The sequence below is a fragment of the Neomonachus schauinslandi genome, chromosome 5 (genome assembly GCF_002201575.2).
Source record: "Neomonachus schauinslandi chromosome 5, ASM220157v2, whole genome shotgun sequence".
In the NCBI taxonomy this organism is placed as follows: domain Eukaryota; kingdom Metazoa; phylum Chordata; class Mammalia; order Carnivora; family Phocidae; genus Neomonachus; species Neomonachus schauinslandi.
Window position 1 is genome coordinate 168196764 of NC_058407.1, and position 26213 is coordinate 168222976.

Sequence of the window (26213 nt, forward strand, 5' to 3'; positions counted from 1 at the left end):
AACTCTGGGGCACCTGGGTGGCTCAGTTGGTTAAGCGACTGCCTTCGGCTCAGGTCATGATCCTGGAGTCCCGGGATCGAGTCCCGCATCGGGCTCCCTGCTCGGCGGGGGGTCTGCTTCTCCCTCTGACCCTCCCCCTTCTCATGCTCTCTCTCAAATAAATAAATAAAATCTTAAAAAAAAAAAAAAAAAAAAAAGGAACTCTGGCTCCTGAAGGACTCTGGAAGCTTTCCTGGTGGGTGGCTGCACTTCTTCTGGGCATAGCCAGGGGACAGAGACGGAAGGACAGGACACACTAGTCTCTGTGACAGCAGAGACCTGGGGGCAGCTCAGGCTACAGGGTGGGGTGTCATCATCCTCGCTGTCATGCCCCCCTTCACCTCCAGAAGTACCCCAATTCATGTCTTGCTCTTGCCCATACTGGCAGCCAGGCACAATGTGCTTGTCACAGGGTTCTCATGCTGGGGGGCAGCCAGTCATCAGGGAAGCAATTTTTCACTTCTCCCTGCTGGGAAATTAAGGACCTGATCATTTAAGAATGTAAAGCTCTGTGTGCAAAGGAGTGACTCCTTTCTGTTCCTTGGGTTTGTACTCTCTTGGAAAGTAAGGCCTTCATTCCTCCTGAGTCCTGGCAGACACACACGTGGCCCCGGCAAGCATCTTCCTGCCTGCTTCTTTAAACGGCACATGCTGTCCAGATCAGTTCTGTTCAGAGTGTGCTCCCCGAACTGGTGCCAACTCACAAAATGTTGCCGGTACACAGGGAGACAAGCCCGGAACGGGAGAGCGAGTGTTTAAAAACTTTCCTAGCAATTCAACGTTGCTGTGACGCTTTTACTGTCTTTTGTAAAATGACCAGTCTGCAACAGATCGGGAATTAACAACAAAACCAAACCCACCCTTGACCTCTGAGCGTGTGGGAAGCCCCGCCCTCGGCAGGAGCCACGGTAACCTGAGATCAATCCTCCTGGTCGTGCCAGGGGTTAGTGCCTACGACATTAGTGAGAGAGGCATGTGGAAGTGAGCTGTGAGGAGGGAAGGGGGCAGAAGGGCTGGTGGGCCTTGTCAGGAGGGTGGCCAGAGGTGCTCGCACTTGTGGTGGTGGGCCTGGGGGAGCAGGGAGGGGACACGATGAGAGGGATATCCAGGGAGGTCGGTCTCATGGGCGGGGGGGGGGGGGGGGGGGGGCAGAGATTGAGCCGCATTATCTCATTTTAACTTATTTATCAATTTTCCAACCTGAGGGATGCCAGCCGTAATAATGGTTTCGAGTGCTCTCTGGGAGAGTCTGTACAACGAGCCAGATGGGGAGCTGGGGCTTTACACGGGCAAGTGCAAGTTGAATATACCAGGGATAAGTGGTTCAAATGATATGTGTAGAAACAGCAGCCGGCAGTGCTGAGCCTGGACTCAGGATGGGGACCTGGGGGCAGGCAGTCCCAGAGTGCCATCTGCTCAACTCCAGGGGCTGAGACTGGCCTGGCCCCATGCCGGCCGTGTGACCTTGGGCACTTCAACGGACTCTCAGGCACCCAAGCCGGATTCCTCATTCATAACATAGCCAAAGTCATTTGTGTCTTACATAAGCTCCAAGATATGAGATCATCCACCCGAAAGCAGTTAAGACCTTGGAAATGAGACAGAAAAGGTCATTCTACTCGAAGCCCAAATGGGGCTCACTTCCTGGCTGTCCCATCCCGAAGACACGCAGGAGATAAGGAAGAACCAGACAAGGGCCCAGGAGGTGATCGAGGGGCAGGGGGTGGAAGGAGGTCTGGGCCTGGGTCTCAGCGCCTGGGCAACAAGCTAGAAAGGAAGTTGTGCAACACAGCGAACATGGGCCGAAAGGAGGGGCGCTCTATACAGCTGCGGGAAGGTCAGTGTCAGGCACTTGAGACGCTCTTGTGATCACTGCCAGGAAGTGAAATGTACGATTCCAAGAGGGTCAGGACTGCTGGCTCCCGCGTGTCTCTCTGGACCTCAATTCAGCTGTACCTGAAGCACTTGGGGGCTTTAGAAAATACATGGGTTCTGGGCCCTCCCCTGGAGACTGAGGCTCAGGGTCAGGACTCTGGCTGGGATAAGCCTCTGAAGGAAGGAACAGAACTGACTTCCCACAGTGGACACCAGAACCAAGTCTGTCCCAGCAGGGCTAGTCCCATGGCTCCAGGCTTCCAAGACCTCTAGGGGCTCCTACACTATTCACGAGTGCCAGGTTCCAGGGGGTGGGGCCACCGACGGCTCAGGGGCCAGGACAGGATGTGTGAAGATGCTTTGTAGAGTCTGAAAACATGGTAAAAACAAAAGGAAGGCCTTAAGATGATGACAGTCCAAAGGGAAAAATGAATGTAAAAGCAGAAGTTACTTAGGGCTTGACTGAATTTTGTCCCTTTGAACCCTGCTCACCACCCCTCCCTCCCAAGCTGCGTGCATCTGAGTCCTCCAATGGAGACCAGCACGCCCAGGCCCAGATAAGCTACGTAATGACCTCTTTTATCCTGCAGCCACTTCCATATCAAATATGGATGAGATGTAACAGTACGACTCGAGACAGGGAAAAAGAACCTTACATGAAGTGATGGTGCGCCTAGGGCCCCAGACTCAGAGACAGATACCTTACTTATATTTATCCAGTGGTGGAAAGACGAGGGCATGGGGACCTCAGTTCTACTTTCTTACTGACCTCCTGTGTTTCTGCCAACACCAAGTGGCCAGAGTAGGCTGATTCCATCTGGTGGACTTACCTGGTAGGGTCGCCTGATATATAGGCATGTTTCCTAATATATGGTTTGTTTAGGTTCAAGGGGTGGCCTGGTGTAGTGCACCAGAGCCCTGAACTAATATTTGTCTATAAATACTTGACAAAGGACCTGCTTATGTCCTGTCTCATTCAATGCACACGAAGGAGAGTAGGTCGATGGAGGGGGGAAAAGAGTGCGTTACGGAGTAAGACAACTTAGGATCAAACTCCAGCTTGATCAGGTTTGAGCTGTGTGACCTTGGGTAAATAACTTCTCTGAGCCTGTTCCCTTACTTGTAAAACGAGGATAATAAAACCTACCTCTAACGACAGTGGTGTCCCGAGGCATAAAGGAGACCACCAGATCAAGCCCCAGCGCGGCCCCCACCACAGGGCAAGAGCCCGCCGAGAGGCGAGCCTTCCACGATTGGCGATTCCGTTAAGACACCCGATGGATCGGTTTTGGCTTTTGCTCGATCTATAGACTCCACTGTTCCTCTGCCGAGTCCTGCCAGCCAAGCCCAACAGACATTTTCCCGCTGGCCTCGTTTCCTATGTTTGCTCCCCAACTGGCTGGAGCTGGGGCTACTGGGAACGCAGGCCCAGGGGGGAGGCCTGGCAGGGCCGCTCTCAGACGACTGAACCAGCGCCACGTAAATACTGCACTTAGCCCATGATGAAGTGTTTAAGCGCCTCGAGGACCCACAACTTACTCTACCTGCAAAAACATTCATTTCCTTCTGAAATGTTTTGGTTGCTGCAGTCTCGGATGGTGCCAGAAATCCTTTCAATCAAAACCATTTAGCTCGGGAGCCCCGTGTAGACACATGAGGATGGACGGCTTTCTCTCGAGAACCCCAGGTGACCACAGAGGCCGGGAGAGACTGAACGGACTCCTTCCTCGAGGGCTTCCTCCCGCCTCAGCCCTGGTGCTGGGTCCTGTGCAGGCACGCTTGGATGAAGGGACAGTGACAGAGCCAAGGGGATGTTTCAGGTACAATGAATACCAGAGTCTATGAAGTTGTGATGGCTCCTTAAATGGAAATTTTTTCTCTGTACCCTGAAACAATCATGCTTTCTTGAGTGTTCATTAATTAATTAATTAACTAATTATTTTTATAACGTAATGTTAACTTAAGGACAGAAAATGAAAAATCCGTTCTTAAAAAGGGGTCCTCACACTAAAACTCTGCTTCAGATTCGCTCCTGGGGAATAATTTTTCGAAGTCCCAGTTGCGTCCTGGCTTGGCCACCGGGGCCAAGCGTTCTGGGCCCATAGGTTTACATTCTGGAACTTTCACTTTGTCATCTAGGGCACCTACAAGCACAACTCACCCACCACAGGCCACGGGAGCTGGAGGGTCCTGGGGGCCACTCCTACTCTGCACATAGGAAACTGAGGCTGCCCAAGTTTGACTACCTGAGGTCTGTGGGCAAACAGGTGACGAGCTGAGCTTTGAACCCGGGGCTCCCGGATCAGAGATGGTGAGGCCAACTGCAGCAAGTGCGTGCTGAGGTTGACTGACACCGATTTTAGGTCAGGACTTGCTCTAAGTGCTTTGCTTGGAAGAACTTCCAGAACTCTTACAACACGCATGATGAAACCCGGGCCCGGGTAAGTCAAGCTACCTGGCCCAAGTCATGCAGCGCTGGGGTCTGACCGCAGGGGCGCGGCTCTAATATCCAGGTTTTAACTCCGCGCTGCCCCGCGTCACTGCACGGCGCTCAAGGCGGGAGCCTGGAATCTCCAAGTCAAAGCTGCCTCGATTGAGCTGCGAAAGTTCCATCTAAGAGCAATTTTTATTCATCTTAAGAAAAATCAAGATGCATACAAAGGCATAAGATGTGTGCCTCCTTCCGAATGTTGGCACTTGCAGTGAGTCTGCTACCATCTAGGCTTGGAGCCGGTTATTGCTTTATTCCATCTTTGGCCTGCCCGCTCATCACCCACTGCTTTCTCACGCTGGAAGGACGTATCGAGGTGGAGACCAAACCTCCAATTTTCTGGTGTAATTTTGGTAAGGCTCCTGCCTCACACGCCCACCCTCTGCCAGCCGTCTCCCCACGGGCCTAGCCGGGAGGACCCTCTCTTTCGTGAGGCGATCCCCTGCCTCAGCCTCCACGTCCGGCGGGCGACACGCTGACCACTTAGCATCGATGCCCCACTGGCAAAACTCTTCCCCTGACCGTTACAGGTCCCATTCCCCAGACAGAGTCCCCACAGGGCCGGGCTACCCACCACGTCCGGCGCCTTCTGGATCTGCGAGGCCAGCTGGAGAGAGTGGTTGGCCGACGAGAGCTGCTCCCTCAAAGTCTCCGCCTCTCTCTGAGCCACCTCTGCCCTCTGAAGGAAATGAAAAGTGTGAGAGAGAAAGTACATTCAGTTTAACAACTGACAATTATTACAAGAACATTCATCAATTCATGCCTGACTGACTATAATTGATTTTCCTAAACACTCAACCTAATAAATGCTAGAAAAAAAACATAGAATGTGATGGATTTTTATTTTAAACAGTACAAGGAAGAAATAATTGAGCGATTATGACAGTAATTTAACGCTAGGAGCAAGGAATCCCCTGCTGATACTAATGCTCCGGCCCACTGAATTTCCCAGACTGAATAAATACAAGTGGAAATAGAGTCTTTTGATTCAATTTCTTTCTATTCTCATAGACCAAGAAGATTTTATTGCAGGATTACTCCTGGGAGTAATTCTCACGGGTAAACAGTGAATTAAAGACACTTTGGCCATTCTCTTCCTAAAGACGTGCACAATGTTGTGGTTGTTTTCCTTCAGCAAGTATTTCCATAAACGTACGGGGTGTAAATGCCGCCTCTTTTGTGACGGCCAGGCTTATTTCAACATATTTAACCCTTCACCGGACCAAGTTTTCTGACGCCGATGCTGGTTCTTGCAGCCAGCCGGCCAGGCCGACCCGGAGGCCAGAGGCGGGAGCGCGGCCAGGCCTGCTGGGGGTAAGGGGGCACGGAGCTGACCGCAGGAAGGGGGCCGAGGAGAAAAGGAGGCAAGCTTCCACTGTTTGCGTGTCATTCCTGGATGGGAAAACCAATACCATTGGATGGTAACGCACGATTTCCCACCCGGGCGGTGAGACCGGGACATGCTGGTGACCATCGCCCGAGAGGGTGGAAGCAGCGGGTGGAAGAGCGGGGGCAAGCGACCTCTGCCCACCAAGCTTCTTCCTTCCCCCCCAGAATAGGGACACAGTCACCTTCTCAGGGACCTCGCAGGGATCAGCCTCCACAGGACTGCCCTGCACACAGGACTCATTCGCATGCGTTTTATTACCGGGCTCGTCCTGCCTGTACAGTTATGACGGGGACGAAACTCTAGGAGGGCTGGGGAATGGTAGCACTGGGCACACGGCCCGCAAGTCGTGCGCTGCTCTTTCCATTGGACCCACATTGCACCGAGAGAAAAGATGAACGAGGAGAGCCTGGCTGAGCAGGGCTATGTCGTGTGTCTTCTTCTTTTTAAGATTTTTATTTATTTGACAGAGAGCGTGACCACAAGCAGGGTCAGTGGAAGAGGCAGAGGAAGAGGGAGAAGCAGATTCCCCGCGGAGCAGGGAGCCCGATGCGGGACTCGATCCCAGGACCCTGGGATCAGGACCCGAGCCGAAGGCAGACGCTTAACAACTGAGCCACCCAGGCGCCCCGTGTCGGCTAATTGCTAAGAAAGGACTGAAGAAGAGATATAGGAAGTGAGCCTGCCCAGTACTTCTAGATCAATCTAGCTGGCTGAGGAATGGGTTTGGCAGCCTTCGGTGATTCTGCCGCAGGACAAATTAGGGTGTTTCTAACAGCAGTTACTTCTGCCCAGGGTGGTGCTGGTGGCCGCCCGCCCTGCTTCCCCAGGGGCGCTTGGAAGCTCGCTCCACCTAATTCACACGGCGCCTGGCCAGGCCTGTCTGTGCTCACGAAATCCCCTCCTCAGTGGCAGAATCCTGGATGTGCCACTCCAAATTTTTCTGATAATCTTGTCATTATTACTGAAAAGTTTACTCTTCTCTTTCTAGTCGGCGAAGCCCTTGGGCATAAAACCCCCACAACTCTGCCAGGAATGAGGTGTATTTGACATATTTCTAGTCTCTTGGACTAGGAAAAAGATTTCTTAGCCTGGTGGGGAAGCTGTTTGAGTAGCAGCCAGGGCAGCCCCGCCTGGTGAGGCTCTAATACGGGCATTTAGCCGTGTGGCGCACAGCGCGGTCTCCCCAGAGCCGGGTGGCTCAGGGAACACGGACGCGATCTAGCTGTTGAGGATTTTCTCCTCGCCTGGCGTAATTTCTCCAGAGCTTCTGCACTTCATTCGGTTTCCAAGTTCACGTACAGAGTCACTCTGTGGCCTTATCCATGGTGGGTCACGGCCTTTTTACCACATTTGGCTTGACTTGGTTACTTCAGCGCAACTTTTTGATTGTTTAGGATTCCTACGATTTGTTTAGGATTTATGGCCCGAGGACATCAAACACAAAACAAAACAGAACAAAACAAAAGGAGTTGAGGTCGTTGTGCAGCTAAAGAGGCCCAGAGCAGAGGAGAAATAAAAGCAGGCCCGAGAGCAGCTGAAGGACTGGGAGCAGCTGCCAGTAGGCAGCTGGGGGAACCAGTTCCTACGGTTGTAGATTTAGTCTCATCGTCGGCAGCTGAGGCAGGAAGAAAAAGGGGCGCCGTGCTGGGTCAGCCCCGCGCTATCCCGGGTGCAGAGGGGGGTGTGGGATCCAGCGGCCACCCCTTGCCAAGCCCGGGCTGTCCCCCCAAGACGCTTCCTCTGCTGGCTGTTGCTCACTTTCTGTACTTTCCTGGGAAGCGAGAGTGGGTGTCACCAGCATGGGGAAAAGTGAAGCCGGAGGGCACACGACGAGTGGGGACACTGCCTGCCTCTGGCGGTAGCCCTGACTACACGCACAGACGCAGCCCAGTGGCCGCATGAGCCTTCACGGGCCTACGGAGGACCAAGGAGGTAACAGAAGCCCAGGGCCTGACAGCGCCCACCACGCGGGGACAGGTGTCCAATCATCAACTATTATTTCTATTATTAAGGCGCCCGGCAGGCGCTGCCTCAGGTGGTCATTACTCCTTCTGCATCTGAAGATGGAAGATGTCTTAGGGCAAGGTGACTGGAGACTGTAGCTGGGCTTCAGCAGTCAGCTGGAGGGCAGGAAGCAGCTGGCAGCACTTTGATTTAAGAAGTCTTCCGCCAGTCAAGCTACCGCAAAGCAGGGATGAGTCCCCACGTATGTGACACTGGCTGGCCCAAGGCACAGCTTTGTATCTCGGGAAGGGCAGCCAGAACTGTGGGTCCGGGGTGTCTCCTCATCCTAAAGGGAGGCCCGTGGGGACCTCCTGGCCTCCCCACCCAACTCCTCAAGGGCTCCTGAAGGGCCCCAGGAAGGGCAGTAAGGGATGCCTTCCCTCAACTCAGCCCCCGAAGGAGGACACATTAGAAAGCCGATATAGGATGCCGACAGCTATTTCTAGACCTTGAAGTCTGAAAAATTTGATTCATAAAATATGGAGGAGGCACGGCGGGGTGGGGCAGAGAGTGGGCAAAGGCAAGAGCCTCAGGTGGGGTGGGTGAAGGCCCAGGGGGAAGGCTGGTGAGGCCAGTCACAGCCTGGTGTGAGACGCAGGGAGAGGTGGCTGTGGTTAGGCATTCTCCAGGGAGGCATGTTTTCACTCCCCGCCCCGAACCAGGGTTGAGACATGATGGAATCCAGGCTTTTCCCAGTTTGGGGTCCTTGGTCTTAAATGGTGGTGATGGTGGTGGTGGGTGTCTGATCCAGTCTCCTGCCCAACTTGGCCCTGGTCTTTGTGTCTTGTCCCCTTCTCTATGTGTGGCCATGAAAACCCAGGCGTGGGGCCACCAGCGATGAGCAAGTCCCTCCAGGGACAAAGCAGCCACATGAGCTGGCAATGGGCTGAGCCTCCAGGTAGACCCATGGCTTCCCAGGGGTGGGACCTGGCTAAGAACACGAGTCTATTAGCAGGCAAGCCCTCCTTCTGTTACTAAGGCTAAGGCTCCTGGAACAAATTACTACAAATTTAGTGGATTTTAACGACACACATTTATTATCTTATAGTTCTGGAAGTCAAGAGTCTGCAATGGGTCTCACTGGGCTAAGATCGCACTGCGGGCAGGGCTGTGTTCCTTTCTGAAGCTCTGGGGGAGAATCTGTCTTCCTGCCATTTCCAGCTTCTGGAGGCCACCCACATTCCCCGGCACATGGCCCCTTCCTCCATCTTTAAAGCCAGCACATCGCTCTAATGTGGGCTCTTCTGCATCTGAGGACCCTGTGGTAACATGGGGTCCACTCACACACTCCTGGGTCATCTCTGCACCTCAAAGTCAGCTGTTAACAGCCTTAGCCCCCCTATGCCAGGTACACTAATGTATTCACAAATCGTTGCGTTTAGGAGGTGGCATCTCTGGGGACCATTTTTCTGGCTACCATACTCAAGGACACATAACACCACCTTTGGACAATTTTGAGAAGAAGGCGAGCCCTCCTTGGGGATGATCTCTCGGCCTGCTCTCCACAAGGCCCTGTACTCTAGAAAGAGAAAAGAGAGGGAAGGCTAGCAAGGCCAACAAATGAGTCTCCCAAAGGGATGGACTCCATTGCTCTGGAAAGCACACAGCCAACTTCTGGTCCAAAGTGATACCCACACAGGACTCCAGAGAATAGCCAGAACCCCAGAGGTGACCCTGCTTCAGTGATTCTGCAGAAGAGAGGTCAGGAAGGCCTATTACAGGCCAGAGATAAGACACTTATTGTCCTGTGTCCCAAGCTGGCCCTGTGCTGGTGACCCAAGTCCCTGTTTAGACCCACGTAACTAAGGCCCCTGTGTTAGGGTGAATTAGGTTAGGTTAGAGCGATATTAGGGTCACCTGCCAACCTCAAGAAAATTTCCATGCAATCAGGTACACTGTAAAACATCACACAACTCCCAACCCAGCGGCCTATCCCTTTTAGATATTAGTTTGGCTCCCAAAGACCCGAAGGCTTAGCTCAAACAGTAATCATCATCATCATCATCATCCCAAAGAGTTGAAGCACATCACCTACTGATACACCTGCTTATTTTATGTCGAAGAACTACAGTCTCAGAACCTTTAAATATCTACAAACGTGGCAAAATCTTATTAAAACAACCTAGAATTACAATGGCCATTATGAGGAATGTTCCAGTTAGAGAAGATCATTTAAGCGGTGCACTTGAAAGCAAGGACTCCCAAATCAAACAAACCGAATGGGATACCTATTAACTGGCAGGCAGAAGTCTCCAAGATGCTTCAAAATTCCAAAACAGTTTCATTGCAAGATTCATCGCAAAACTGAACACAGGTTTATCCACTTTGGGCTTCCTTTTACAGAGGAACCAAAGAGATTTGGGTCTACCAGTAAGAAACATTTTGTGCCACACTGAAAAACTATGAGAAACCATGTTACTAGAAATTATACCACGTATTTATACATTTGTCAAGCCACAGAACGCTGATGTAAAAGTTCATGATTACATACTTCTTCGTTTCCACTAGAAATTCAAGGCTCCTCGGGGCTAAAAATTCTAATATGGGTAATTAAACTACTAGAAATAATAAAGGAAACATCTCCGTATGCAAGGAAAGTAAGATCTGTGTTTTCAAAGGATGTATGAAGAACAGAGAGGCATTTGTGTCGAGGGAAAAGAAAATGATTTTTTTTCTAAGATTTTATTTATTTATTTGACAGAGAGACACAGTGAGAGAGGGAACACAAGCAGGGGGAGTGGGAGAGGGAGAAGCAGGCTTCCCGCAGAGCAGGGAGCCTGATGTGGGGCTCGATCCTGGGACCCTGGGATCATGACCTGAGCGGAAGGCAGATGCTTAACGACTGAGCGACCCAGGCACCCGAAAATGATTTTGTCTTAAAGTGAGGCTGTATACTTCAGAATGGGAGAAAGGAAAAACACAGGGCAAAATCTGAATGCAGAAAAGAAAAGTTGTAGATTTGTGGAAAAGAAATCTTTGGAAAGAAATTTTCATCTGTGGTCAAGCTAGCTAAGATTAGAATAAATGTAATACAGTTAAGTGGGTTTTAACATCAAAAGTGATTTGGTACACAGAGTTTGGTTTTCTCTCATTTTTTTAAAATAGATTTTATTATTTTTAAGTAATCTCTATACCCAATGTGGGGCTCGGACTCACAGAGCTGAGATCAAGAGTCACGTGCTCTACTGACTAAGCCAGACAGGCGCGCTGGTTTTCTCTTTTAAAAGAACAGTTTTCTTGAACTACTGTTTTCTCTTGATAAGAGACTGTAAAAGTTTCTTTTTTTTTTTTTTTAAGATTTTATTTATTTATTTGACAGAAAGAGACACAGCAAGAGAGGGAATACAAGCAGGGGGAGTGGGAGAGGGAGAAGCAGGCTTTCCGCCGAGCAGGGAGTCCGATGCGGGGCTCGACCCCAGCACTCTGGGATCATGACCCGAGCCGAAGGCGCCCAACTGATTGAGCCACCCAGGTGCCCCTAAAAGGTTCTTCTTTACCTTTTAAAGAACCTGCCTAAAAAACGAAGATTTTGTGTCTTGTCAAAATAATTTCCTGGGTCTTTATCAGGTCTTTGATTCCTTAAGAAAACTGTCTTCTCTGCTAAATGAGCTAAGGATTTTTGTTTATTTTTTAAAAATTTCATTCATTTATTTATTTGAGACAGAGAGAATGAGAGAGAGAGAGCACATGAGAGGGGGGAGGGTCAGAGGGAGAAGCAGGCTCCCTGCCAAGCAGGGAGCCCTGTGCGGGACTCGATCCCAGGACTCCAGGATCACGACCTGAGCCGAAGGCAGTCGCTCAACCAACTGAGCCACCCAGGCGCTCTTGTTTTGTTTTTTTTAAAACAACTATTTAACTTTCCACATTTGCCTTCAAGGTCTTCAGTTGTCACTATGGTTAAATAGAGGAGTAAGTTTTGTGTCACAGTGACCTATGATCCTACTTGAACCAAGTGTTCTAAAATCCTTTTTTTTTTTGACAAACTTCTGTGAATCAAATGCTAAATGAAGTCTTTTTGACTTGGAACTAACTTTGAGATTCTTCCAGAGGGGTCTTGGGACATCTCAAAGGATTTATTCTCTTGCCTTATAAAAAGGGAGATGTTAAAACTAACTTGGCTTATTTGATTTGTTAAATCGGCTTATTTGATTTGTTAAATCACACGGGAAGCTTTGTACTGAGTCTTGTATTTGTATAGGTATATAAGTGTTTCAGAAATTGTGTGAAATTCCTAGAAATCTGATTTATCCTGGTATTATGCCATGATTCCGGTTATTATCTTAAAATGTCATACATCACTGAAATGACTACAATTCCTTATCAAATGAACTCTCAGCAGATCTTTCACAATGGACATTTTGAAGTCTCTGTCATTTACACAGTTGTTTTACTCAGATGTTTTTGCACAAGTTTTCCTACAAAAGTGCTTCATCTTCACAGGGTTTCATGGAAAGGACTGTGACAAGTCCAAATTTTGGACAACCAAGATCACGAAACTGAACTGGGTAAGAATTTCCAGAACATACGGGGAAAAACAAAACCCACTAGATTCAAGCACAATGAGGATTAATAACAAGGAAATGAATGAACTGAGAAGAATGACTGTAATTTTTATGACTTCTTGTTTGAAACACTGATGTTTCATTTTTTCCAGATTTAAGGAAACTTTTCTCAACCTGATCCCTCTGGAACTCAGAAACTTTATTCTTTTCACAGCAATCTAGTTTGTTTTTGGGTAAGTTCAATGAGAATGTGTTCTCCTTGTGACAGGACACCATTGGAAGTATTGGCTATATTACCAAGAGTTTGACCTGCTTGTCATATTTGAGAGATGTGCATAGACTCAGATATGACCAGACAGCTTTAAGGAACTAAGCTTGACTTTATGAGGCCAATAAATAAAGCCCCTCAAAAAAATCAACCTGGTTCTTTGCTTACAAGGTTCCAGCTTTGAAAGCATGGAGGAGCTTACGTGGTCAGTCACTATTCTTGCTGCACTTAACGTAAATAATCAGGCCAAGTTGAATGTAAAATTACTTTCACTGTGATTATCTGTAGTAAAAAAAAAAAAAGAATAGGGGTGATTGCAGAGAGAAGACTTATGTTTGCACCTTTGTAGATTTGTAGATAGCAGATACTAATCCTAATTGTCTTTGAGGTTTTTTTAATAAAAAAAGACCTATAAACTGGACTGGATCCTGGATTCTTCTAGTTTCCTCAAATATCTGGCCATGACTCTCAAAACTAACGTTTCCAATTTCCTCCCGCTCTTCTGATTTGGATTCATGAGTAACAAAGACTGCCCTTGAATCTCCTTGGAAGGGACGAGACCAGGTCCTCCTCAGTGCCCGGATGGCAGCCAGACTTCAGGGACCTGAAGCTTGAGTACACATCTCACAGCTAAAGAAGGCTCCACTCGACAGCTGGTCTTGTTCGAACGCTGGAGACCCTCTGCATGGAATGACTAGGAGGAGAAGCAGATGACACCGACGTGGGCTGCTTCTCCCCAAGATGCTGGATGGAGACCTCATACTTGAACTGAACAGGACACCCTTTCTTCCCTTTTGTTCCTTGACTCTGGGGTTAGCCTGGAAAGAGAACACCATCATCCGTATCTCCCAGGCCACTGCTAGGAGCAGGGGTAACCTTTGCCTTTCAGACTGCTGGATTTGTCATAAAGGACTCCTACCTGTCCATTAACAGCATCACCTTAGTGGGAATGCTTTGTGCCCCGATAGGTTGATCTTTGCCTGGGGCAGTTATCATTCTCCCTGGGCCTGTGCATGCCTGGCTGGCTGACGCATAACTGGGCAATGCCTCTTGGTTTATCTAACGTGCCCCTAACTGTCCACAGACTGAGACAGCTCACTGGTCAGCCTCTGAATTTCGAGTTAGAAAGGACCTACTGGGAGGCACCGGTGATTCAGGATTTGCTTCCTTTGCCCAGGCCCTACTTCCCTGGTTAGCAGTAAATGCCAATGAGGTTATGACCCGGAACCTCTCCTTAACTCTTGAAAGTACTGGGGAGTATATTGCCAAAGCAAGAGCCGCTCAGTAAAGGCCCTTAGACTCTCTGGCCAAGGTTGTTCTTGATAACAGGCCTTGATCATCTTTTGGCTGAACAAGAAGGGGTCTGTGCTGTGATCAACACCACTTGCTGCACCTGGATTAACACTTCTGGGAAAGTAGGAACTCGTTTACATAAAACCACTGAGCAAGCCACTGGGCTTAGAAAGGGGACTCTTTCAAGAGGATCGCTCTTTGACTTATTTGATTTTGAATCGTTTGGGTCTTGGGGACCATGGCTCCAAAGTACATCCCAGACACTGGGAATTATCCTGCTTATAATAATCATAGTAACCTCCCTGGTGTGCTGTATTCTCTCAAAAGCTTTCAATGCATGTTTGAATCCACTAACCGTCAAGCGAATGATCTCAAGCCTGGAACGTCAGAAAAGCAATGAAAAGAATGACCCACTAAGAGACGGTGAGCCTGAAGTCGTGATCCCGTGACCACCACAGGAATTCCACAGAAAACATCACGGCCTGGGAATATCACACAGAAGATCAGTAAAAGCTGCGAGACTACAGACTGGTGGCTGAGAACGGCACTAACGCCTTAAATTCTGATCATGAGAATCTCCCCGTTAGGCTAAGAGTCTGATCAAAAGGGCAGAATTGTTAAAAGAGAGACAACAGGCCCAAATGGAGTCACTTGTGCCAAACCCTATGTCAGCAAACCAAGATGGAAGACCTAACCTAATTGCAGTGTCAGCCTCTCCCGGGAAGGGGACCTTTAGCCCGTTGTTCTGGAATTTCCTGGCCAACGCTAGTGAGGTCATCTGTCCAACAGACCCCTCCCGGCTCCCATAGGAAGGGGACCCCGCCTGAAACAATCGGCTCTTTCCTTGTCCTTCCCTTTTCTGCCTATAGAAGGCTTCTTTTCTCCTCGGAGCTCCTTTCTGTCTGCTGAATGGGATGCTACCTGATTCAGGAATCGTTGAATAAAGCTGATCAAGGTCTTCAAAATTTATTCAGTGGATTTGTTTTTTTCAGCAGTGTTCTCTCAGATGTGTGAATTACTACCCTCATTCTGTAGACGGGGAAACACACCAGGAACCTGGGGGTTCGTTCAAGGCCACATGGCTTGGAAATAGGAGATCTGGGATGCAAACCCAGTTGTTCCCCACTGGAACCCAGAAACCTTGGGTCAAGAAAGTGCCGTGCCTTGCTGGGAGTTCCTGTGGCTCTGCACTTTTCTCTACACTTGGCTCTTTTCCTCGGGGAGGTGAAGCTGTGCTTCAAGCTGATGGTCCTCCCGTTACTGCAGTCTCCTCCATAAGAATCAGCAGGTTAGCAGAAGGAGGACCACTCACAAAGAAGGACTGCCTCCTGCCGCCGGCTGGGGCTCTGTGCCTCCAGCAGCTCACATCAGAGCTGCTCAGAAAGGCACACGGGTGAGGGTACAGCTGGCCAAGTGCCAGAATGGCCGAAGTCCCCAGATGGCTTTCTACGGTCGCAAGGCGCAAAGTTGTGGCTTCTTATTTATCACGCAGTCTTCAACGTTCTGAACCATCACGGCCACCAATCAAGGCAGCGCGTATGACGGCAAGTGCCTTGAAGTCTACCGAACAGGTTTAAGTGAGACCCCGGGCTGTCGGCTGCTGACAACCCCTCCACTTTGCCGCAACAGAAACATGAGTGCGGCAGCAAGAAAACAGCTTCAGGTCTCAGTAGAACATTGTGACTATAAACCTAGCGCAAAAATAATGTTATATGCCAATGAACTAGTAAATTGCTCCTCTTGGGGATTTCCCTTGATGGGAAAGGCGGCTGAACCAGATGTCTGGCTGTGCCTGCACCAGCGTGCGGCTCCTTCGTCCCCCTCCTCCCGCCCTGCCGCCTCCTCTCTGCTTGGGACCGCCTCGTTGCGGGCCCGAGTCTGCCTTGCCCTGACACTGATGCTTCCAGTCGTTCCACTCCCATCCGTTCTCTGTGTCCCGCCAGGGGGATCCTTCTAGAACACCAAGTCCGACGTCTCACTCCTGCCCAGGGTTCTCCACCATTCTCAGAAAGAGGTCTTCCACACAGAGGCCTGACGTTCAAAGTCCTCCCCCAAACCTGGATCTAGATCCCCTCCTGTGGGCCTACTCTCCCACCCTGCACCTCCTTGTTTTGGCTTTACGGAATGGCCCAGAATCCCCAGGGCTCACCATGTCCTTCTGTGCCTGCCTGCAACACTGTCTTCCTCATGGCCACCCCGGGCAGTGCAATCTCTCCTGTTCCCTCTGTGTCTGATCCCTGACCTCACACCCACGCGAGGGCTGGCCCGCATCTGCCTTCACGGCTCTGGGGGCACACAGCTCTGGGCACCTCTGGAGAGCCAGGACTGAGAGAGGGCTTCTCTACATCAGGAGTAAGGTCCCGCCCACCAGCCTCCAGCCTCCAAGTGTGGCCATGGCCATGAAAAAGCCTGACCCCTTCCCCGGGCCAGCCCTGGAGAGCTACGGGACAGAATCCATGATGTTCCCACCCGAGGCTTTCCCCTTTGTAACCTTGTCACATCCCAAGTTCCTGAAATTATTCCTCTGGTGCTTGGTGTCAAGCCCCTCTGTCTTCTCTCTCTGTTCACCAGAGATCAGGAATGTCCCCAAACCTCCTGATTTCTTTTGTGTGAGGGTTCCTTCCTGGTCCCGGCCGTGGGGTGGAGCCTGAATGCACTCGAGGTCCCAGCTGTCCTCATAGTGTGGTTTCCAGAATAAATTATAATTCCCTGGGCATGGACTGATTGCTACAGATTGGTGCAGAATACTACTTCCTTCATTCTAGAAACTCTTATTTCTATTAACGCAGCCTGAGGTTGCATTCATTTCTCTGGGCAGCCACATCAGGCTCTAACTCACCCTGAATTGTCGGTGAGAACTCGCCTACACTTCTCCCATGCCCACCATGCTGGTATTTCCCCAGTGCAGGGCTTTACATAACTCTCCCACCAAATATGCACTTCTTCGGCAACTACAGATTTATCTAAGTACCTACTTCGTACTCGGGCATTTTAACCTCTAACTCCCAGAGCAATCGTGCAAAGGAAGTGCCAGTTATCATTCCCTCCCTTTCTTTCTTACATTTAAAAAAAAGTTAAAACATTTTAATCATGGCAAAATACATAGAAAATACACCATCTTAACCAATTTTCAAGTGTACGTTTCAGCAGTGTTAAGTGCATTCACGTGGTCGTTCGACCGATCTCCCCAACTTTTGCATCTTGCAAAGCTGAAGCTCTATACCCACCAACCGGTACCCCCTCACCCAGCCCCTGCCAACCAGGATTCCACCTTCTCTGTGACTTTGACTCCTCTCTCCCTTAGCGTGTTTGCAAAAGTTCATCTTTTTGCTTTTCTTTTTTAAAGAACTGTAAGCAGTTAAGAGTCCGAGGCCACACAACCAGCAAACACAGAGTTGGGACCTGAACCAAGGGGTGGCCCCTTTCTCCACAGCCCTGCCTGGTGTCTCCCAGGACTGAGATCCAGCCAAGTGGCCTTCGGCACTTTGAGAAGTACGCCAAGTTGGCCAAACTTCTTCGGTACCTGGGGACTGCCTCGGAGACAGCACGAGACAGTCCATTCGATTTTCCCAGACTGCGGCTCTCTGTTGCACAACCTGGAGCTTACCCCAAAGCGCCATCAAAGGGAGAGGCACGCTCGAGATTGGCCAGGGAACAAACGTGGGATGCCCAAAGGGTAACCGTCTGACAGAGAAGGCGAACTCTTTCTAGTACCTTCTTCTGAGTTAAGGTCTCTGCAAAGTTGAGCAGTGCCGAGTAAGAGTAAAGGGGCCAAAGTAAATTCGTTTAAGCAAATAAAGGTAAATAAATGCTTAAGCACTTTTGTGGGGTGAAGGAGAAGTAGTGCTTGGCAGCGAGGAGCTGTGTGGACGGGTGTGTTTGGGAGCTGAGAGGGTCTGAAAGAAAGGCAAAGTGACCTGTGTTCTGTGTCCCTGGTTCTGAGGGTGGCGGTGAGGAGCACAGGCTCCGATCCCAGCTCTGCCCCTAACCAGCACTGACCTCAGTGTCCTTGTCTGTAAAATGGGGAATCCTACCAGCAGCGACCTGAGTGGGTTGCAGGGAGGGTTCGGTGGCTCAGTGCATGGCAAGAGCTCAGAACAGAGCCAGGCTCAAGTTACTCAAGAGCTGTCAGCCCTTCTTACTACTGCAGGACCACGGATACACAGGATTCTACCTGAGGGAAACCACTAAGCTTTCCTGGCATGTGCCCGTGGCCACAGCCTGGGGCCTTCTGAGGCCGAGAGCTCGATCACAGCTTTGGGTGTTTCTCCCCATAAATAAAGGAAATAAACGGGGACACTCTTTCTTTCCAAAGCAGCAACACCATTTGCTAAAGCGCAATGTTTTCCTGTTCGGTGGAGTCCTTGGGGAATAAGTCAGGGGTTCTGGGCGGGTATTTATTTATTTATTTTAGGAGGCCCAATGCCGAGTATGGAGCCTGACGCGGGGCTTGAACTCACAACCCCGAGATCAGGACCTGAGCTGAGATCAAGAGTTGGACACTTAACCAACTGAGCCACCCAGGGCCCCAGGCAGCTGAGTATTTGGAGCCACCCCGTTCTGTGTGGTATTTTGTGCCAGACACAGTGCCAAGTACATTCCCCAAGGCATCTGTGACACCTAAGTATCAGCCAGGAGAGGGCTGTCAGTTGAGCAAGTGGCTTCAAAGCATTTGAAGGCAGAGATGAAGACTTCCCTACGGTATGACTCACTGGTCCAGACTCAAGCGTAACGGCTGCCGTTGGAGCAGAACCGGTCATTTAAGAAATGGATTAAGGAAAAGAAAAACCAACAGCCACTCTGCAGTCACCAAGGGAGTCTGGGACACTGGGGCCACACCAAAGACTCTGCCAAGGGACCTTCCACAATACTTCTCATGACACTGGAAAAAGCGTCGACATTGACGATCATACGTAAAAAATACGAGAATAACTGGTTTTCAAACTTAGACAGAAGCATCTAGCAAGATGACATAAATAGCTACGCTGTTGGGATTTTAAGCCTGAGGCCATGAAACATCCTACCTGGTTTGCTCTTTCAAGGTCCGTCATGATCATTTCAATTTCGTCGGCCCTAAGAAGGTGAGAGAGAGAGAGAGAGAAAGAGAGAGAGAGAGCCGTTAGTTGGCAGTGGGCGGGCTCGGGGTGACCATGGTTTCCAGCTCAGCACAATGATCCATAGCCACACAGGCCCGGCAGAGTCCTGGGCACTGGTGGAGAGAGGGGCCACGTGGACCTGTGAGGGGACTCCGCTGCCCATCGGGAGGAGGTGCGCTTGTGTTGTGGGATCGGCCGCCCTGCCCAATTTCACTGGGGAGACAGAGCCATCAAAAGATAAAATACGATGTGTCCTACCTGGAGACTGAAGAGCGCCCCCAAAAAACAGGAGGGAGAGAGAAATTCTCCTCGGAGGAGGGAATCTGGGAAGGCTTCAAAGGAGGTGATGTGTGAACTGGGTTTTGAAGGATGAACGAAAGTTTGCCAGGATGGAACGAACCACAAGAAGGTGGAGGAGAGGGACGTGGGACGACAGGGATGGAGGCTGGGGGACTCTGCAGTCTGCTCTATTAACCACCCGAGTTCATGGTCATCACCTCACCGGCTCACGCACAGGGAGCTGTTAGGGTCTTTTTTTCCTTTTTTCTGTTTTCAAAGTACTCCTTTGAGTCATCTGAAGGGAAATATGAGATCCCAACATACAACATCATGAGAGAGAGAACGCTGAGTTCTCATAAAGGCCTAACTCCAAAAGTCTGTGGTGGGTTAGAACAGGCTACCTGGGCAAACACGGCCCCATCTTCTGCGGGACCGCTCCCCACGGCCCCTGTCAGGAGGCCAAGGCTGACTCAGTAGGCCCGTGGCAGAGAGGGAGCACAATGTTACAGCCACAGATCCTTGCCCGGGTTCAGGGCCCGCTCCTGCGGGGCCCCCCGATTCCATACTCCAGGTGGACCCAGGAGGCCCCCGTCCCCTGCTCGGTGCTCTACACCAGGCCCTTCCATGAGGCTCTGCCCACCACGCGCCGTGGCCCACCCCTCAGCCCCAGGGCCCTCAGCCCCAGGGCCCTGTGCCCCCACAGCTACCCCCACTTGTGGGCCTATAAAGAGCCTCGGACTGTGCTGTCTCCCTGACTTGCCCTCCACTCCGGACCCTCATCTCCTGCTTTTGCCCCCAGCCCCAGCACTCCCCAAAGCCTCCTAACCGCTCCCTCTCAGGGAGTAGTGCAGTCCCTCCCCCACCGCCACAGGTTTGAGTTGACAGATTAGAGCTGAGGTCCCCGTACACTGGGAGCTTTCTGAAGGCCTGGCCGTGTGTCTCCTTCACCCTCATCCCTGGAGCTTGAGCAGGGCTTGGCATCGGGCTAGAGGCCGGGGTCCTGCGTGCAGCCTGTCCTGCCAGTGGTGGGCCAGTCTACTCCCTGGGACAGTTCGGGGCACCTAGACGGGCCCAACTCTGAGCGGGTTCTTCTGTCCCTGAAACCTGCTTGTCTGGCTCTCACCACCACCCACCCTTAATATCAAGAGTTGGCCAAACTGGACTTGGGCCCTGGCTGGTCTGTTTTTGTTCTTTGCTGCATCCTGCGCCCCCTCTGGTCCCGAGGCTCTTCCCAACAAGGCAACCGTATCAACTCCCAGCAGCCTGAACCGGGTAACAGAGGCCTTGTGATAGGGTTCGATGCTCATTATACCTGTTTGAAATAGTATCCTGCTTTGAGCTGGGTCTGAACAAAATCCGAAACAATTTCTAAAATGGCTTAAGTGAAATGAAGCTATTTTTAGGGCAATTTTGTAAAGAAGGCAGTTGTCTCTGGAAGACCCAGCCACCCAACCTGGGCCCCTGCAGTGAAGTGCTGGGTGCCGGGGGTGGGGGTGGGGGGCTGACATTAGGAAACATCTCAGCCAGAAACCTCAAGACCTCTTGGAAAAGCCTCAGTACCATAGAAGGGAGTCTGCTGACTCCAAAGGGCAAAGAAATAAATGGAAGTGTGAAGGGGCTTAAACACGACAGAAACGGACGCCTGACAGTCAGTACGGAGTGTCGTCAACGAAGTGTGAACTTCGTTGGGTTCAAGGTGAGAGAAAAAGTTAACGGACTTTTCCCAAGGCAAATCCCATTAAGCACAGTTTGGAACTTTAATCAGATGGTTATTCATCGCATATTTACAAAATCCAGATCTACTCCGCTGACTTCCCCGGCTACCGGCAGAGCTCACTCACTCCCTCGCTCATCCCATGACCGCTTCCCAACACCTGCCAGTGTCCCGGCCCTGGTCGGGTACTACAGGACAGGCCCATATAGACATGGCTCCTGCATTTGCTGGTGTCGCGTATTTGTGGGAGAGGGCGGGAAAGGCATCGCGGCCGGGGGCCCGGAACCAGATCTGCAGGCCGCTGCACAACCTGGCGGTCTGCAGGGCAGTGGCCTGGATGGAAGGAGCCGAGATCCTGAGCCTCTGGCGGGGAGGGTTTCCCACTAATTCTCCTGCGGGGTCCTCTGTGAGCCCCCATCTCCTTTAGTCCCTCTACAACACTCAACCTTTGCTTTACACCTGCTGTTTCTTTAGCCTTTCCTGCCGCCTTCTGGCTGGTTCTTCAGTTTGACCCAGATTTATGTAACTGCACCCATCCTGTAACTTAACTTTTCTCTTTTGTTCCTTAGTTTGGTGATTCTGTTCTTCATACTTCATTCGTTTTTTATTTTTATTTTTTTAAAAGATTTTTTTATTTGACAGAGAGAGACACAGCAAGAGAGGGAACACACGCAGGGGGAGTGGGAGAGGGAGAAGCAGGCTCCCCGCGGAGCAGGGAGCCCGATGCGGGGCTCGATCCCAGGACCCTGGGATCATGACCTGAGCCGAAGGCAGAGGCTTAACCACTGAGCCACCCAGGCGCCCCTTCATTTGTTTTTTAATGACTACTTGTTTCTGCTCTGCCTTGGTCACGTCTTCCTTGTCTGCTGGAGTATTTTCCATGCTTGTTTTGTACCTGTGGTCCATCTGTTTTGCTTCGGATCACAGACTGTTGCGCTTGGGGTCTGTCTTCCAGAGGGGTGTTCCCCTCTGGAGCTGATGTCCCCCTGGAGTACCAGCTACCCCTTCTGGCAGCGTAGGTGGAGGGAGGACAGAGAGGCAGGTTCTGCTCTGTGTCTCTCAAGAGGAATTGCAGCAGAAAGGTGCAGAGCAGGTGTTCAAAGCATTTTTGCTGCGTGTAGGGAGGACAGGGAGGGGGACGACTCCAGGCCCTCAGAGTCCTCACTGATAACTCCCCTCCACCAGGAGAAGACTCTGGCCAGGGCTTTAATTCTCAGAGAGAGGCTGCTCGAGGAGCCGGCAGGCCTCCCTGGGACAATTCCCCAGTCCTGGGGGTTTGGAGATAAGGGGTGGACCTGTGGCTACCTGGGGGTCCAATGGCCCACCCTTGCCTATTTTCAGCCATTCCTCACTTTTTGCCTGGCTGCTGCCAGTGGCCAAGGGGCCAGTTCAGGGTCAAACACACGCTGTAGAGAACAGAGGGTTTCCCAGGGTCCTGGCTTCATCTAGAGGCAGGGATGGGCAAGGCTGGCACCCATAGGGGCTGGGAAGTGGCACCCACATCCTGCCCGGTTTAGGGGATGTGGGTGGTCTCGAGAGCCTCCTCGCAAATGCAGACTCTTGGGATTTCTTCTCAGACAGTGAATGGTTGTGGATATTCATCAGTAAACCTAACATCCAGAAAACAGTGCATCATCTCCAAAGGATTTCAAGGGACTTACAACAAAAAATTAGTGACATTAAAACAGGAAGGTGCCTTCTTGGCAGTCTGAGGCAATCCCTGGAAATGAATTTCAAGTTTTTCCATCTTCTGGTCAGTTTCACTTCGGTTACTAGGCAACCGCTAAACTGACCAAAATATTGAACCTGCTAACAACTACTGCACTTACCTTTTCATTCCGGGAGCAACTCTCAGATTTCCAAAGCTTTCAAATGATAATCACAACACCAAGCTCTGCTGTTAAGGAGTCGGGGGCTGTTCAATACCAGGCATCCTGATGAAGACAGGGCCCAGAGGGGCTGCAGTTCCCATTCACAGAATGGACCAGAAACCACTGGAGGAGACAGTGGAAGGAACCAGGGATGCCGGGGGCGAGGAAAGGTTCAGATTCTTATTTTAAAAGTCTGTAGGCTCATGATTGGCTTTTCCAAGGGGCATCAAAGAAGATACAACTCGCTGGCTATTTATGTGTGATCAGGTGTGCACGGCCACTGGTATTTGTAGACAAGGACCAAGATGGCAGGCTCTCGAAAGCCTGTGAGGGTGTAGTCTTGAGCACACGGTCTGCCACTGAGTCTGTAAATCCACTCCCCTCCGAACTGCTGCCCCCAGCCCCCCACAAAATGAATCCTACCAGACACACTGCCCTCAGTAAGAAATACAAAAATGCCCAGAGGTTAATACCACTAGAAATGTTCTCCGAGAAGTGAGTAATGAACAACATTGCGTGTGCTTTCATAGCACGCGTGTCAACAATAGTCCAGAGGTTTTACATTCTTTTCATTTTGAGGGCCCCACTATCTACATCAGGATCTGGAGCCTGACATTAGCCTAAAATCATTTCTTTTCCAAAGTCCGTAATAACTACACATATTGTTTGCTCAGTGAAACTATTTATTATAAAAATTTGGTTCTCTCACCTTTTTACGAGCTTGACAAAACAGCTTTCGCTGATCTATTAACCTGCACTGCATTTTGCTCTGCTCCGGCTTCAAATAGTCCATCATTTCTGCTTGGCCTAGAATCTGTAGTTCCTTTAATCAGTTCCCTACAGATCATTTCAGGGTATTCTCTGGCCTAGCACACAGCTTTTATGAGGAACTTAAAAGGACACTGTCAGTGACAGAAGGGAAATGATATCCACGCTGGAGACTCTGTATTTACGTCCACACTAGCCTCCTGAACGCTTAAGGGATGGCAGCAGGGCAAGGCTGGTGAGTATTTCAATTCCAAAGAATCACAGCCACATCAGGAGCTGTGAAAACAAAGGACATCCACAGGGTAGCTGGAAAAGCCTCCAGGGCGCCCTTTGGGTCAGTGTGTCTTCTTGGACCCAAGTGAAAAGCCAATAGTCTCAACACGAAAGTTCTTGGGCACCAAGAGAAGAAACGTCAAAAGATTAATTCTCCCTGCTTTAAAAATTAAAAATAAAATTTAAAAATTAAAAAAAGCTCTAGGGTGTTTAATAAAGTGACTTCCCCCCTCCACCCTGGAGGCTGCATTTGATGGCCTCTACCGTCGGGAAGGCGGTCACTTTCCTGACATCTTACACCCCAGGCCAGGCTCTCTTAGCACTGCGGCGGGGGAGGGGTGCAGAGGAGACGCAGAAGCGGGGCTCACTGGACTGGGTTCAGAAACAGAAGGTAGGAAAAGGAAGAAGAGGTGGTGGCCAGAGGGCCAGGCGCTGAGGGAGATTTCTTGGCTATGGTCTGGAATCCCCTAAATCGGGAGGGGGGCCGGGCGGAGGGGGGGAGGGGGAGGATTTCTGTGGAAAGGTAGCTCCCTGACCCCGCATGGGCAGAGCACAGGAACGCAATGTCACCAAGAGGAAAGGCTGTACCCAGTGCAGGCGGCACTGCGCCCTCCCCCAGCACTGTCACCAGCTCGCTCCAACGGGTGCGGGCCACAAACTTGGGTGTGTGTGTGGGGGGGGGGGGTCTCCACTCACTAACGCCTCCTGGGCACCTACTACACGCCCTGGCTGAGAGAGACACAAAGGTCCCTGGTGCTGAGTTGACAGCGCATTGGGGCATCTGCCTTATCACCAGTACGTGGGACATACCCTGCCCGTCCTCGGAGCTCAGAAATATGCAGCCAGTGGGACCCTGTTATTGCCTCTTCCTTGCGGGATGCAGGGTCATGAAGAGACCCAAGGGATTTTGGTATAATGTGGTACGGCGACAGCCCTCCGAGGGACAGACGGACAATGTCCCCTTTGCAGACAGGAGGAGGGACAGTCTCATGCATGAGGGGACATCTGGTCTACATCCCGGAGGATAAAGAGGAGTTTGCAGGGCAGAGAACAGCGGGGCTGAGGGAGGAACGACCTTCTAGATCACAGAGGAAAGAATCACAGGGTGGTAGGTGCCTGTTCGATTTTATAACAGCTTTTCGGTTGTTCTCTTGGGCTTTAGGGTGTCCCGTGCCCTCGTGTGCCCATGACAGAGCCGGCTCCTCCTGCCTTGTTCTCTCTCTCAGTTCTTTCTCTGGGACGATGGCAATGACCAGCGCTTCCAGAAGTACATCACAAAGCGAGGTGACAGCGGGGCTCCCTGCCTGGAGGCTGACTTCCAGGGCGATGCATTGAACATTCCACCATTAAGCATGTTGCTCATTTTGGACTTTAAATATATGTGCTTTTATTTTGTTAATGAAATATCCAACTGTTCCTATTTTATTAAGACTTTTTAATAAAAGAGGGATATTGATTTCATTAAGTACCTTTTTTAAAAAAAAGCATTTATGGAGCAAATTAAAAGGTTTGCTCCTCTGACTCAACTAAAACGGTAAATTATACCAACAGTTATTTGCCCCTGTTTGGTTGTGGTTAATGTGCTCCCGAATTCTGTGTGCTGATATTTTATTTAGTATTTTTTTTTTCATAAATACTTATATAGGAGATTGGCTTTCAAGTTCTTTTGTCTTATCTTTGCCAGGTGAAGTCATAAGAAATACTTTGAAAGGCATTTCTTCTCTCTGTAGACAAAGTGAGCTGTTACAAATTTGATGATATTGTTTATTTTATTTTTTTTTAAGATTTTATTTTCAAGTAATCTCTACACCCAACATGGGGTTCGAACTCATGACCCCAAGATCAAGGGTTGTGTGCTCTACCAACTGAGCCAGCCAGGCTCTCCGATGGTATTGCTCTTAAGATACCCAAGCCCATATTCCCTCTGTGCAGTCTGCATGCCGCTGCTGGGCCTGTGAGCCCTGCGATGTCTACACCCCCCCCCCCCCCCCGCCCGCAGTGCCCCAGGCCACCTCCTCCTTGGGAGGGCCCAGTCAGCCCATGGACTAGCCCTTCCCTCCACTGCATTCCCCTGGCGGTTTATGGTCAAATCTAGTCTGCCGGCCACCAGTCGGCTTTGGTTGGTCCCGTGGATTCCAGGAGCTTCTTTTGGGCTTGCTCCCTCCCAGGAAGGCCCAAAGTGTCTTTTGGGCCAGAACCCCCTGATCCCCTCAGGGGCCCAGGTCCTGCAGGGAGCAGAGGATCAACAGCTGATTACAGCTTCCCATAATAAACACCGCAGCTCCTTTTCCAGATTTCAGGCCATCAAGTCTTCCAAACAAAGAAGCCTAAGAAAAGCACCGCTTCCCCA

The 26213-nt window shown here is 50.6% G+C and overlaps 1 protein-coding gene across 1 annotated transcript in view; it reads right to left on the minus strand.

The window, feature by feature from the left end:
• CUX1 (cut like homeobox 1) overlaps positions 1-26213 on the minus strand; it is a 252534-nt gene that overhangs the window by 56799 nt on the left and 169522 nt on the right. The window contains exons 9-10 of the mRNA XM_044915279.1: positions 18887-18935; positions 4980-5084 (exon numbers count right to left, since the gene is read on the minus strand). Coding sequence (XP_044771214.1) covers positions 4980-5084; positions 18887-18935 — 154 coding nt within the window. The remainder of the gene's footprint in view (positions 1-4979; positions 5085-18886; positions 18936-26213) is intronic.